Source organism: Hippocampus comes, unplaced genomic scaffold (assembly GCF_001891065.2).
Source record: "Hippocampus comes isolate QL1 unplaced genomic scaffold, H_comes_QL1_v1.1 scaffold156, whole genome shotgun sequence".
NCBI classification, from domain to species: Eukaryota; Metazoa; Chordata; class Actinopteri; order Syngnathiformes; family Syngnathidae; genus Hippocampus; species Hippocampus comes.
Genome location: NW_017805744.1, coordinates 5,689,783 through 5,704,782, shown reverse-complemented (window position 1 = coordinate 5,704,782; position 15,000 = coordinate 5,689,783). Strand labels below are relative to the sequence as shown.

At 42.0% G+C, this 15,000-nt stretch overlaps 2 protein-coding genes across 5 annotated transcripts in view; one reads left to right on the top strand and one right to left on the bottom strand.

The window, feature by feature from the left end:
- mospd1 (motile sperm domain containing 1) overlaps positions 1 to 9,240 on the top strand; it is a 10,326-nt gene extending 1,086 nt beyond the window's left edge. Inside the window, exons 2-7 of one of the 4 annotated variants that reach the window (XM_019884142.1) lie at positions 31 to 111; positions 1,282 to 1,560; positions 1,641 to 1,716; positions 2,222 to 2,454; positions 3,011 to 3,172; positions 3,270 to 3,823. In XM_019884142.1, the coding sequence (XP_019739701.1) occupies position 111; positions 1,282 to 1,560; positions 1,641 to 1,716; positions 2,222 to 2,454; positions 3,011 to 3,172; positions 3,270 to 3,301 (783 nt within the window). In that variant the 5' untranslated portion in view covers positions 31 to 110 and the 3' untranslated portion in view covers positions 3,302 to 3,823. Of the gene's footprint in view, positions 1 to 30; positions 112 to 1,281; positions 1,561 to 1,640; positions 1,717 to 2,221; positions 2,455 to 3,010; positions 3,173 to 3,269; positions 3,824 to 9,152 lie in introns of those variants that run through there. The other 3 variants (XM_019884145.1, XM_019884144.1, XM_019884143.1) reach the window with 3 other exon arrangements.
- Positions 3,935 to 14,979, bottom strand: pabir2 (PABIR family member 2). The gene is made up of 10 exons (XM_019884141.1): positions 13,901 to 14,979; positions 13,707 to 13,785; positions 13,573 to 13,626; positions 13,263 to 13,306; positions 11,411 to 11,465; positions 11,031 to 11,132; positions 9,751 to 9,836; positions 9,334 to 9,398; positions 8,951 to 9,047; positions 3,935 to 5,386 (listed from the first exon to the last, which is right to left on the bottom strand). The coding sequence occupies exons 1-10, from the start codon at positions 14,023 to 14,025 to the stop codon at positions 5,245 to 5,247; spliced, it is 849 nt and encodes a 282-aa protein (XP_019739700.1). The 5' UTR covers positions 14,026 to 14,979; the 3' UTR covers positions 3,935 to 5,244.
- Positions 14,980 to 15,000: the final 21 nt, after the last annotated feature.

Here is a 15,000-nt window from a genome sequence, read left to right as displayed (position 1 = left end):
TAACCATTCACTCTGCATTCACATCTTTAGAAAATTTCAAGCCTTCACTGAACCTAACATGGACACAAGGATGTGAGAGGAAGCCGGCATACCTAAAGAAACCCCATGCAAGTGAGCTCAGTGAGGAAATGCCAACTTGAGAGTCAAATCCAAAACGTCATAACCGTTAGACAGACATGCAAACCACTGAGATCACTGTGCTGCCCTTGCTTTCCCTCCATTAGATTTAATTGTACGGTTGCACTCCGAAATATTTAACTCAAATATCTGCACTTACTGTAGTGTGCATTACTACAAATATTACAAGCGGCTCTTTATTGTTTTTATTTTGTCAAAATCTAAGAACGAAACCCATATATTTTATTACATTTAGTATTTAAATTTGTATGTTAAACAGTTCCACCCACTAACTAATGGTCATATCTTGTTATTTTTGTGTTGAACAAAATGTGTCAGTTTATTGTGACAGTATTTTTTTAATTATCCAAGGTAAATACTTATAGTTCATTAGTTAAACACAGGGCGGCCCGGTGACGAAGTGGTTAGTGCATCGGCCTCACAATGCAGAGGTACCCGGTTCGATCCCAGCTCCGGCCTTCCTGTGTGGAGTTTGGATGTTCTCCCCGCACCTGCGTGGGTTTTCTCCGGGTACTCCGGTTTCCTCCCACATTCCAAAAACATGCATGACAGGATGATTGAACACACAAAATTGTCCCTAGGTGTGAGTGTGAGCGCGCATGGTTGTTTGTCTCTGTGTTCCCTGCAATTAGCTGGGAACCGGTTCAGGTTGTCCCCTGCCTAATGCCCGAAGACAGCTGGGATAGGGTCCAGCACCCCCCGCGACCCTTGTGAGGATAAAGCGGATCAGAAAATGGATGGATGGATGGATGGATGGATGGGGATGGATAGTTAAACCAGGTTACCTCAAGGCCCTCTAGGTTCTTTCCACATAGCTAAAATATGCATGTTAGGTCAATTGAAGATTGACAATAGGTGTGCATATGTGAATGTGCCCACTTTCGGGTATATTACGCATCTCACTCCAAGTCAGCTGGGATAGGCTTCAGCTCACCCATGACCCGAATGAGGACAAGTGTCATGGAAAATAGAAGAAAGTGTGAAAGTTGAACAAAAGAGAACGATGTGAAAAGAGTTGCCAGATAAAAATACACAGAGTCACTGTTTGATGTCTGTGTGCATATGAAGGGCTCCAAGTTATGGAATTGAATGCTACGACAGAAGGCCTTATTAATATTGGCGTCCACCTCTGTCCACTCACAGTGCCATGCCATAGAACCCAGGGGTGCCATTTTCTTTCACACAGCCTGCTAGAGTTTGCAAAGCGAGGGAAGAGGGGGCCCGGGCACACTGTGGACGGGGGCCGGAAAAGAGCTCAGTGGGTGCCAATGCAGCAGCAGCATCGACAGCCTGAGCTGGTGGAAGGAAACCTTCCCGTGTTCGTGTTCCCCACTGAGCTCGTCTTCTATGCCGATGAGCAGACGTCTCACAAGCAGGTGCTCACCCTCTACAATCCCTATGAGTTTGCTCTCAAGTTTAAAGGTCAGTCGGCACACAATAGCACATGGACGTGACTTGTATGTTTTGCCAATGAACATTGATGTATTTTTTTTCTCCCCCAGTGCTGTGTACAGCGCCAAACAAGTACACTGTGGTGGACGCCACCGGAGCTGTCAAGCCGCAGTGTTGTGTTGACATGTGAGCTTCTTTTGTGTGTTTGAATAGGCAAAATACACTACTTACAAAAAGTTAGGGAAATTTCAGTTGACATTTCCAGATGCACCTAACATGCGATATAACCTTAACCTTAATGTGTTTTGCCAATTGAAGTTGGCTGAAGCAAGTTTTACTCAGACCAACCAGTCACATTACAGAAAAACTGCTGATGTCATTTTGGGACAGCTAATTGACCCTATAAGGCAAATTTGAAAGTCCACTTTGAGTTGAAGAGGCATCGGTCAGCTCTCCTGACTGGGAAGGCCTTGGGTCGATTACTGTACTGGAAGCCAGTGCAGCCAAAATAAATGCTTGTGGGGAATACATTTATAAAATTTCATAGCGGGAATGCTAAGATTTAGGTAGGAAATGTAAGTCCGCGTTTCTGATTGTGTTTAGGCCAGCAGAGAAGGTTTTACTTGCCCTGACATTACGCCAATGATTCCAGTGAACTAACTTTTCTGTCTGTGTGATCTATGTAATGCAGCGTAATTCGACTACGAGACGTGCGGCCATGCCATTATGGCGTGTACGACAAGTTCCGCCTGCAGGTGTCGGAGCAAAGTCAACGCAAAGCTCTGGGCCGCAAGGAGGTCACGGCCACGCTCCGTCCCTCGGCCTTGCAGGAGCCTGGCGGCCTCCGTTCACAAGATGATGAGCGCAGGGCCAAAGACCAGCTGGCGGACAGCGAGTTTTTTGAACAGACTGTTTTTCAAACAGGTAAGGGTGTAGCCTTTGGCCACTAGAGGGAGCCAATTGCTCATTTGGGGAGGTATTCCTTCAAGCAGCCTATCCAATGGGTTAGGCCAGGGTAAAAAACAGTTATCAAGCAGGCCCACATTTTCACAAATTTCAAAATTCACAAGTCTTTGATTCATGATCTAACCGTTACATTTCCCAAGAAGGTCCACTTCCACAAGTATGCCTTTGTGTGACACTTCCAGTTTCTCTGTAGCTCTGTTGCAAACAGTTGATGAGACTATTGTGACACTCAAAGACCAGATTAGACACTACTTCCTTTGAAATAGCCCATTTAAAGCCTCGCAATGGTGAGGTGTTGTTAATCACTTCTTGTTTTCAGGTGTCATCTTATTCACGTGATGTGTGTGCGCGGACACAAACGCACACACTTCCATAAAAACAAATTGTTCCAAATGGTGTCCACTGCTGGAACATTTTCACCACTGTTCAAATATGTACCCCCGTGTCAGAATTAATATGTCACAGGCTGTTTGGTATGGAGTAGCAGTTTTGTTAAATGATGCGTGTCTCACAGAGAGCCGTCCTGCCACTGGAGGGCCCAGTTTGTTGACGGTGCTATTGGGGCTGGTGTGCGTGGCAGCCCTGATGCTCCCAACTCTGGGGGAGCAAGAATCCACTGTGCCTGTCTACCTCCACTTAAGTGTTAACAAGAAACTTGTAGCTGCTTATGTTCTCGGTGAGCTGAATACATTTTATACATTCATAAGTTCAATTAGGATAAAAGTAATGTTCAGTTTTGTTCAGAGTATGGTGTCCTAATTCTTTCATTTCAGGACTTCTCACAATGGTCATCTTGCGCACATGAAATGGATGAAGCTGAGGGGGGCTGAACAAATCAGACATTGCCACACACACACCTACTATTGTTTCATTGGTCAAGCTGGCTACGGGTGGGGGGTTTGTCTCCCCATACATCTTCACATCTGAAACATTTGAGTGTTATACGTTACAACTGCAGGTTTGTTTGTGGCACATTGATGTAAACAGACCTGTGGCGTGTCCTTGGGCAGGACCTGTGAAGAAGCATGATTCTTCCGATCTATTGCGATGAAACTGAAGTGAGCAGCAGTGTGAATGAAAATGCACCCTACATACATGTGTATAAAGCCATACCAATTTTCTTACTGTATTTACTTGTAACCAACATTATTGATGTTTCAAATCAAGTGGATTGAAGAAGACGCAATGCAGTTTTCTGCATGTATCGGTACCAATCTGAATTAATTTTTTTTTCAAGCAATCGTGTTACGAAAAAGCCTTTTGCTAAAAATACATGTACTATTCCAATATTCCAAACATTCAATAAAGTGTCAGTACAGAAACCTGGTATAAATTACAGTATTTTTAGTTAGAGAGCCGCGTTAAGGCTGTAAATGAGGTCTGCTGTTGATGGCAGATTGAACGACATGCTCTCAAGCGGGAACACAAACGCAGCAGACATAAAGAAATAATTTATTTCATCTTTGATATGAACGCAAACAAAAAGCAAAGGCAAGTTTGACATTTGACGTCACTAAACTCATGCATCGACAGACGGGCAAACTAACTGCTTTTTCCATGTTCTAATTTTGGATAGGGTAAAATGACATTCACTTGCGTAACTGCAAACAAACCATTCTTCAGAGTAAAAAGGGCACAACTCCTTTAAAATCAATACAATCACATCCTTGTTCGTACGTAAAGGGGGACAGGTAGGACTGGTGATCACAAATTAGGTGCAAAAGTCACAGTATAGGCTTAAACTTGACATACCGTTCTATTTTTCTCATAATTGGAGGTCCAGTCAAACTCCTCATTTAAGACTAACACAGGCTGAAAAAAAAACAAACAGGTAACCCTGTGCAACATGAACCACAGCAGGAACAGCAGCCTCCTATAAAACAAAGCACTGGTGCCATTTGGATGTGAACTGCACTCAAAATAACACAAATGTTCACTTATACTCGGGATAGAATGCTATCGCCATCCTATATAAAGTTTTTTGTTTTACCATAAATAATACCCCACCCCCAAGAAGAAAAAAAAACTGTACAACTATAGAGAGGCCTTCAGTGTTAAACACTACCAAGACCACCACCTGTTGTATGCAAGTAACTGCAAGGTTTATCATTGCTCCGCCTGGTGTGCCATGTGACACACACACATGCACTCTCTTTAACCAAGGGCACAGATGTCTCTACGCAGTATAACCGTAAAGTTTCCTGATATTCTTTTTTGCAGACGCATGGTGTCACCATTAAACCTCATCACATCAATTTTATAATCTATACAAACTAATCCATAAGATTACTATGTACACGATAGCAAACAATAAATTAAATCTTTACAAAAAAAAAAAAAACTGAAGTCTTTACATACAAAGGCCTGTTGGACAAAATAGGGTCCAGCACAAAGGGGAAATACACAAATCCAAACAGGGTTTTGTCCAGTGCTTCATGTCTCATCTCTATTGAGGGGAACACACATGAATGATAGCTATTGTAATTGTAGAGCTAATGCCAGTCAAGCCGAGCACCATCCATCCAATGACTAGCAGCTTGTACTCAGCATCTTCAGTCTTTCACACTGTCACCGTTTGTCACTCCACGACATGGCTTTCATCTCTTGACTTCAGACATGGCCGCAAAACCAGCAACTCTAGAAACCGCGCGTTCCTCTCGGCATTGCTGAGGTGGAGGGTCTACAGGGAAACGTGTTCCCTGGCCAGAGAAGACTGGCTTTGGGATGTTCCTTATTGCCATCGCGCTTTCACTTGGGAGATAAATCCTGGAGGGGAGCAAAGGGAGAGTTGCTGGACGACGACGGTGACACTCCCTCCATTTTGCCCGGGGAGTCAGTCGAGGAGCAGATGCTGCTGAGGCTGCCATCCAACAAACCATCCGGAGAGTGGCTGCGTGATAACACAGACATGGGGGACACAAGGATATTTGAAATCCGAATTTTTTTTTTTTTTTATTTTAATATGTGACCCAACTTGTAAAAGACTGGCTTTAAACAATTTGTCGTATTGTGTGATGCGACAACCTCAAAACACAGCACCACACGCAAAGATTCTGTTCAACTACTGATCTCGAAACAGGTCCTCCAAGGTAGAAATCTCACATGATCGCTCAAAAACAAAGACGCAGACAGGCTATGCACAAAATCTTCAGTGCTTATGAGGACGACTGGAGGTGGTCATCAAGAACAGACTTGCAACGGAAAAAATACTTCTTGGTGTGGAGAACCCACTTTCATACTAAATCAACTTTGGGTGGGACCAACATTTATTGCTGCAACTTAGTAGAGAACCTTCTATGCCTCTTCCCATTGCTCTTTATTAGACTGCATCTACTTCCAGAAGCTCTCAGTGCTGCCCTGGCATGTTGCGGTACAACATGTCACTCAACTGAAGGCATGCGACTCTGAATTCAGACTTGCCTGTACACTGTCAAAACCAGTGAAAATATGCAATAAAGCCGGGGCGTCAACCATGAACCACGATAGAGCAGGGTTCACTGTAGTTCATGTTGATAAAGAAAGTGTAACTCCTCAAAGGCTACTAGCACATCCATTCCTTCAAGTACAAGTTGCCAGCACCGCCTCAAGAGCCCTAACCAGAGAACCTGACTCCTTATGTTATGACAGGCCCGAAATAAACAGTTCAAGGTTACAGGCGTTGTGAAATGAATTAGTTTCCGCAGCAGTTAAACAATGTCATCATGTGGCAAAAGAAGGGATACACATTTACCATCACATTTATTGGTTATTTGGTTTGTTTCCCCGACAAGTGTTTTTCCATAGAAGTACTGTAATGATGACTTTACTACTGTAGCATCAGTTCTCGTGCTGGGCAATATGGAAGAAAATCTCTCATAATTCACAATTATCTTCTCAGTTTTGGTATTCTTTGTGATTTGATGAGGCTCAAAATGCAAACTGCTATGCATGTTGAGTTAGGAGTACCCAGCATGCCTCAAGGATCTTTCTTTTAACAGTTAATACAGTAGTTACGTTAATGTTCCGTAAAGCGCTTTGTTAAAGCTGCAGCTGTTCTGAAGTGCTATATAAATAAAAGTCTATTGTATTCATAATGTTAGGTTATTCTTTCTCAAAGCAGTAGTTACTATTATTTGCATTGACCCACCTCGTTATTTAATTTTCAATGACTTTTAGAAGTTATTTTGCACCTTACGATTGTAATGTAGGAAGTCTATGTGTCCGTAATTCACTTCCATATACCGATACTGTTGTTCATTCTGCCACCTGGTGGCAGTTGCATCGCACAAGACTGACAAGTGAAAGCTTTTGCCGATCAAATCAAGCTTCCTATGACATTGTTGTGACAAACAGCTTGCTGCAGATGACCAGTGACGGCAGACACAATTGTAAAAAAGTGACACGACAGAATCATTTCTATAGGCTACGTTTCAGAATGTGTATCATCATATGTCCAGTAGGTTGCAACTTCAAATTCAGAACTCCACTATAAACGGTGGACCCACTATATAGAATTTTTTTTTTTTTCTCACGCAAACAACAACAAAGCGCCCTACTAAAACCTGGGGGGACCGAGCCTTCTCTCTCGCCGCCCCCACCCTCTGGAACGCTCTACCACAACACATCCGCAACTGTACCGACCTCCAATCCTTCAAATCATCTCTTAAAACTCATCTGTTCTGCAATGCTTTTAACACCTTTTAATTTCTTTGACCCATTTTTGCTTTTTTGTTCATCTAAATGTGTTTTTGTAAATTATGTATGCTTGTTTTTAAGTGCACATTTTTATCCTGTGTTTTAAACTCTTGTAAAGTGTCTGAGTGTGATGAAAAGCGCTTTCAAATAAAATGTATTACAGTGAAACTCCTCTCGAACGAAACCTGCATGGGCGAAAATACCCCCTTATGTGAAAAAATCTTCATGCATTAACACAATTCCCATTCTCCTGCCCCCCATACGACGAAAAACCCCCTGTTGCGTTATACGAAATCATTTTGTCTGCGAAATTTACGATCAGCATTCACTTTCACTTACATCAATTTCTTGGAAAATGTCTTTTATTTTGCTTGCTCCGTCTTTCATTTTGATCACTTTTACCCTCTCTTCCAGCATCAGAGCTCTTCTTGTCTTAGCTGCTTGACATCAAAAGGTCCGTTTTGTAGCCATTTTAGCAATGCAACGTCCATCCTCGTCTGAATCTAACAATAACAAATACTTCCTGGCATGCAATTAACTTTTACACCAGCCACGGGACGCTTCGTAGTCCTCGATGGCCATAGTTAGCTCTCGAAGACTAAAAACCTTACGCTAACTGGAGCGCTAATGAGAGAGAAGCGCTCCAGTTAGCTAAGGTTTTTAGTCTTCGAGAGCTAACTATGGCCATCGAGGACTACGAAGCGCCCCGTGGCTGGCTTAAAAGTTCATTGCATGTCAGGAAGTATTTGTTATTGTTAGATTCAGACGAGGATGGACGTTGCATTGCTAAAATGGCTACAAAACGGACCTTTTGATGTCAAGCAGCTAAGACAAGAAGAGCTCTGATGCTGGAAGAGAGGGTAAAAGTGATCAAAATGAAAGACGGAGCAAGCAAAATAAAATACATTTTCCAAGAAATTGATGTAAGTGAAAGTGAATGCTGATCGTAAATTTCGCAATTTCTTTCCCTTTTTTTCTTTCTACACTGACAATATGAAGTGTCAAATAAGTGTGTGCTCATACTTATGTACTATTGGAATAAAAATAGAGTACACAAACGTTTGTGTGTGCGTGTACACATACGTTTGTGTGTTTGGGTGTGTGTGTGCTTACATCTGAGATCAAATTTGCTACAGTGAAAAACCCCCTGTTGTGAAAAATTTCTTGCTGCAAACATGATTTCGTTGTAGAGGAGTTTCACTGTATTATTATTATTTTGGGTGCGTCACTGATTATATCAAAGTGACGACGTGTGTGGGGTTTATTAATTCATGATCTGCTCCTATTACCTGGAGAACCCACGGGGTCAAATTTGGCCCCTATAAATTCTGCTACTCAAATTCTGCCCTTAAATCCCAAAGGGTCAGATTTGGCCCTAATCCTAAATTAGGATTAAAGCATTGAATATTTGAAAAAACATATTTTGGTGTTCAGTGAACATACAGCAGTCATTTAATGTATAATTCATCATTTTCCAAAGAAGAAAAAGGTTCTTGGGTTCTCCAGGGTTAAAGTGGCAAATACAGATGTAATATCACACCAGGCTCAGATTTGTGAGCAATCTAAATTTATCATGGAAAACAAGTTCAGATGCTTCTATCAGACAAATCACATGACTTATGATGGATTGCAACAGCTCCGTGGACTTATTCAAAATCTGATGGCTTTCTCAACAGCTTTGTTGAAACCTTTACCATAATCCGAGCATATAACAACAATTACTTTCGAGTGAAATTTGAACCAGTTCATTTACTGGTCGTGGCTGCTGAGTATATCTTACCAGGAGCCAAGATCTGCCAAGTTGGAGACGTCAGATGACAACATAGTAGTGGTGCCTTGAAAGAGCCTTTTCGGCTGACTCTCTGTCTCCATCTCACCTGCGCGTGAGAATGCAACAACAAAATCAAATGTTTGCAGAATTCTGACTTGTGTTGAGAAGTATGACGTATTGAAGTATTGATTTTTTTTTTCTTCCCCCACAGTGACTTCGGACTTCCTTTAGATTTGAAGGTGACAACTTGCGACTTACACGTATCTGACTTCCTCCCATTTCTGCTATTTACCAATGAGGTAACTTTTGTTTTGAATTGCACCAAACACCAACCTCGAGTGCTCATTTGAGAACCATGCCCAATTTCTTTTATGTAATATTAACATTATTACCTTTGCGTTTGATGGGTCCAAGTATGCTGGCTCTGATGCAGTTGATGGGGCTCTGGCTACGCCGGCTGAGAGTAAAAACATGGACTTGACAAGTCAATCTCAAACTGTCCACTTCAGTCTTCTTTAATTGTCATAATGACTGAATAATTAACAGCACGTGTAGCATTGCAACCAAAGAAATTGCATGCCTGCATAAGTGTGGGTGTCTAGTAACATTATAATAGTGTCTTTAAATGTCACACAATGTACAGTACACAGAAAGCGTCAAAGGTGAGGCTGCTTTTCACACAGTACCCCAAATGTGACATGTGACCCCACCCACCAAACCCCCGAGTTAATGATAATCAAAATCAAGTCAGCAAACAGACGTCAGGAGGTCAAGTGCACATTGATGTCAAAAAATCAATAGCGACTCACCCAAAGCGCCTGGTTGGGCTCGGTATCGGACTGGGAGTGAGGCCATTGCTGCTCACAAGGATTTGAAGGGAAGGAGAAAAGCATTGCTGCTCCCAGCAAGAAACACAGAATGATACACAACAGATGAGACAACCTTAAATCATTGTCAAACTTCTGCTGAGCCATTCATTTATTGTACTCAAAGGCTGGATTTCAGGAGAAAACAACAACTAAAACCTCCTAGTTGTTGTTTGACATAACTCCTGTATGCATTGTGACAGCATTGATAGAAACAAAATGATTTGAATCAGACTTCTTCCAAAAACAGATACAAATTCGGATATGTAATGGAAACCCACCAATACCAATCCATTATAAAGCTTGGGTGATGCATGACGCCCATAGAGGTGTTTTCAGTTTACCGATTTTGTTTTCAATTCTTTTGTTAAATGTATGTAGACGGTGCACCCCAAACTGTTGTTTTCTGCTTCTATTGTTCATATATCGTACGGTAGGGGTGCCCTCGCAATACATCGCTCGGCTGATTTTGTCAATTAGCTCTCACGGCATTAACACAAATACACTGCCAGCCATCCCAGTTTTATACTATGCATAGAGCGGCCTGTCAACGGCAGCGAATGAGTTAAAATAAATATAAAAATAGAATAAGTAGTTTCCCGCCTGTCATCCGTTGTGAAATGTATCACTTGATTGACATACAGGGCAACCAGTCAGATGCCTGATGCATGCCTCACTGCATTTATGAGAGCAAAGCTATTTTGAATTTGAGAAATATTAAAAATAAATAACATATACTGTGGCTAGTTCTTTTTTTTTTTATTACATTATTTTGCGGATCCGATCCATGATGTCATTGACGTCACAAATTATGACATTACAGTCAATCAGCAATTATTGACGTTAGCATAAAATGCTAAATATTGACCGATTTGGATCCATTCCATCAGCTTGTTGAAAAGTCTCCAGTCAATTGACTTTTTCTGGACAAGCAATAGGTTCTCCACTCTCAGTCAAATAATGGAACGTTTTTTTGGAAGTACAGCAAACCTAAAACAGATATGGCTTTACAAAGCAGCCTCATTGAGCCCGTGTTTGCACACAGTCAATCAAGAAATTACTTCCTACCAGCTGGCACAAAGCATTGTCATGACCAAAATCTGACTTAAGGTGATTGGGGGGAATAAGGTTAGTTTAGGGTACACCTTAGGTGTACCTTCATCTGCTTCGTGGCAGTACAATAAGTTCATGTGCATTTTAATACACGAAAAGGTCAGATGTACCTTTTTCCCTATCCCTCGAGTTGGAGATGGTGCTGGGGACACAGGCACAAAGTCGATACGCTTAGGAGACGACGATGCAGACTTTTCCAAATCATTGTCGCTCTAAAACAAAACAAAAAAAATGAACATTGTTCCTCACCCAAACTGACAGTTTAAGTCATTAAAATAATGTTGGAGTATTATACTACCAACTCAGCCTGACCTTGAAAGACTGGTGGCCCTGTTAACTCCCAAACACAGTCATTGTATTTTTCATCTAGCATGTTATTTCACGCTAACTCCACACAAGAGCAGCGATGCCCAGAGGCCAAAACATGCCAAGAAGAAATACAGCTGAGAGATGACAACCGGCGTGTGACAAGTGACCTGACGGAGCTTACCAGACTAAGACTTTCCTCCCACGACTGGCTTATTTGCATAGCAGCTTGAACTTCCCTGCGTGGACAAAAATAGAAAACAAGAGCTTCAATTTTACACTTTAAGGGACAATCCCACGAAATGACAGTTGAACTCTGTTTGCCAAGAGTACAGTTTAGAAGAGGAAATTGAACTGGCTTGTGTGATTGCAGGCATTGAGATGTCTGTCAGCTTTGCCATATTGTGACATAACAGCGGTTTGTGATGTTCTTTAAACAATAAAGTACAGCATTCTGAATGCTCCTCGGCTTAATGTACTGCACTTTTAATGTGCTTTGTGTTTTCATACCAATCCATTGTTGCAATCGAGTGTCAGGTTTTTTGAGAGAAAAAAACTCAGCTCATCGCAACATGATAAATTCCAACAAAACTTGCAATTGGGAGGGGGCAGGGGTTGGCGATGAGGGAGGTGCTGCAGCACAGACACTGTAATGGAAAGTGAATTATTTCCTTGCTCTAACTGGTGCCATCATAAAACGACTGTAACTATTAACTGTACAGGCAAGGTTATCAGTAACATTTTAACATTCTCAAATGGTACCCAACTATTCGGAGCTGACAAGGCAATCACTGTATCATACCAAATTAAAAACCACAATAGTGGTGTCTCCCTGTAAAATCAAATACAATAACACATACGTAGCCTAGAAAAGGAGAACAGCACAGATCTTTTTACTCCTATATGACAAGAGCTTCCATAACCCTCCCTGTGTCAACACAGGTTCTGCTTGGGCACTCATTCAATGCAGCCGTTTATGGCATCTGTGATTGGGTGAATGCATTGTATGTACGTGGAACTTTTGCCTCGCTTCTCAGACACTTCTCACCACATTTTAATAAATAACACACACTGCTAATGTTTTTTGGAGCGGCGGGTGGGGGGAAAATTTGAAATGATTTTCTGACATCACAAACACAACAGTGATTTGTGATTGGATGATCAAGGCTGTTGAGTTGGAACTTCCACCTACACATCTAACGGTTTCCGCTTTAAGCTCATCAGTAGTTTTCAGACCACAGCTGTGTTATTCACGTTGCCAATGATGGTTCTGCGGCGCGACACTGACAACATTGATCCACTCACTCGTTCATGCCAAGACATTTGTACATCAAAAATAGTAGTGAAATAAAGGTAATTTTTCAACGGACATTTTGTGCAAAACTCAAATTGTACTTTAAAGGGGGTTTAATAACCAGAGGCTCCACAGAACAGGTGTGTGCATTTTCTACATTATTAATTTCAAATGTACCAGCTTTTTATATTAATGGGATGGAAATTTGGATAGAAAAATCTGATTCACCTATTCATTGGAGAAAATAACTGACAGACTAATCGATTATTAAAATAATCATTAGTGAACAGCTCTAAAATTGAAAAATGTCCAGCTAATCAGTGTGGTCAGTATTGGAATAGGAATCTGCAGCAACAACCAATCGACGGGTTAGCCTGTGAAAGTCACATGACCAAACTCAGAAAACAGGTGAGCCGTGACTGGCCAGTACCTGAACCTTGAGCAACCGTGATGCCGTTTTCAGACGACAGCAAGTGGCAAAACGGCCACCTCATCGGCGAGTTGTATGTGTACAAGCTAGAATTTTTTTCAGTGGCACCAGTGTGAAATTTGGGCACGCCCGAGAGCCCTGATCACACTCGCTAACAGCAAGAATCACACACCTTCATTGTTTTTCTCATGTGTGGGTCTCTCACAACTTGAAAAAAAATCAGTTAAGATCTTTAAATTTAGTTTGTGAGAAACCGCTTTAAGAGGTTCCCTCAACAGAAAATCCTCAAAGTGCTTCAATAAATTATCTTACCGCTCATGTGCAGTTTCTCTGTTCATCAGATCGACCCCCTCTTCCTGTGATGGCATATTAAAGCATTAATTCTTATTTACATAACCACAACAATACTATTAGACAATCACTGACTTGAACCGCATTTCAATGTCTCTGTTGGAGTCTGGTACTACCAATTGATCATTTCAAACCAAAGGTCTTGCTAACCCCAAAATGTTACTCTAGCATGTTTATAAAACACCATTTAATCCCTATGGTTTGAGAGGGAGATGGTGGTCTGCCATGCTTATGTTACCCCATGACTGGTTGCAGATGTTCCTTTTCTTACTTGTTTGATCTGATGAAGCCTGGTGCTGGGAACACGGATGGGGGACGACGGAATCTGCAATGAAAGATGAGGGGTCAACATTTGCAACCGAGTAACTCTAAAATCAGAAATTATATTGAAATTAAGTTTTGTACCATATTGGGCCTGTTGACAACCGTTGTGCTATTTCTGCGACATCGCAAGACCTCTCTCTGAAACACTTGGGAGTTATCACTGCAATGTGACAAACTTGTCTTACCTCAGAGTTTACACTTAAAAGGTCAGCGTTGACTACGCTTAGGTAGACATATATAAGAAACACGTTTGGTGAAATAGTTAACAAAAGAACCTTAGGCCATTAATCATGGGTGCACTGTTGGATCTCCTCAGCTGCCCCTCCGTCTGAACTAAGGAAGATGGGCTCTCCAGGTCTAGCTCCATCTTTTCTTGTGATAGGACTCCTGAATTGTGCATTGTGCCAAGTTAATGCTGCGATTCGTTTTGCGATCCAAAAGGCCAAGTCTAAGTTGTTACATGTTTGCTCTCGAAACGTGTCAACTTCATACGTTTGAGGAAAAATCATCAATCAGGCAGGTGCGAAATAAATATTTTTTAAAAGCTCCAGCGTCACACAGAACCCACCGCAATCAACGAGGCCTGTCTCCTGAACAACTCTACCGTGCAGAAAACTTAACGCTGTCAAACAAAATAACGTTGTCACTATTATTTACAACGCAATTGCCACGACACGGATGGTCCGCGTTAACGTTATTTGTAACGCTACGTGGATTCACCAACTTTCCAGATGGATGGCTAGCATGCAATGGCTAAATGCAGCACAATGACCAGTAAGTCGAGCTGATAGTTGCAAGAGCGTACCTACTGACTACAACTGTTACCATCGAAAGCGCGTTCACTAAAGTAGAGCGTGGTGGCTACAACTACTGAGTGATAACGAAGTGCACAATGAACGTTCAAGTCAAATGCAGTTTTACATGAAGTGGTTCTGATAACGCGCGGTTAACACAGAGCTGACGTTAGCGATTGTTGGCTTAGCTTGTTGCTCGCGAATATTAACAGCCGCTTCAACGGCCGTCAGTCGCTCAGCAGCTTAGCCAAATAAGCTAACTAGCTAGCTGCGTTAGCATTAGCGCCAATAGCCGTAATGCCATGTCCAGAGATCTGGGTAACTCGTCCTTAGCTGTACACGCGAGTCCGTCTGTTTTGATGTCGACAAGGTCCCACGAAAACAAGCTAAGCACAATACGGCGTAGAGTTGCGTTACTCCGCTTCTACAGCTCGCCGACAATTAAGCATTAGATCGTCACAGCATCGCATCACAGTAGCTACTTGTTAGCATCGTAGCCAAACTTCACGCCCGTTTTAAGATTGCCGTCAGGCCAGCCTCCACTTCGATGGACTATACGTGTTTGCTACTCTGCATTACGG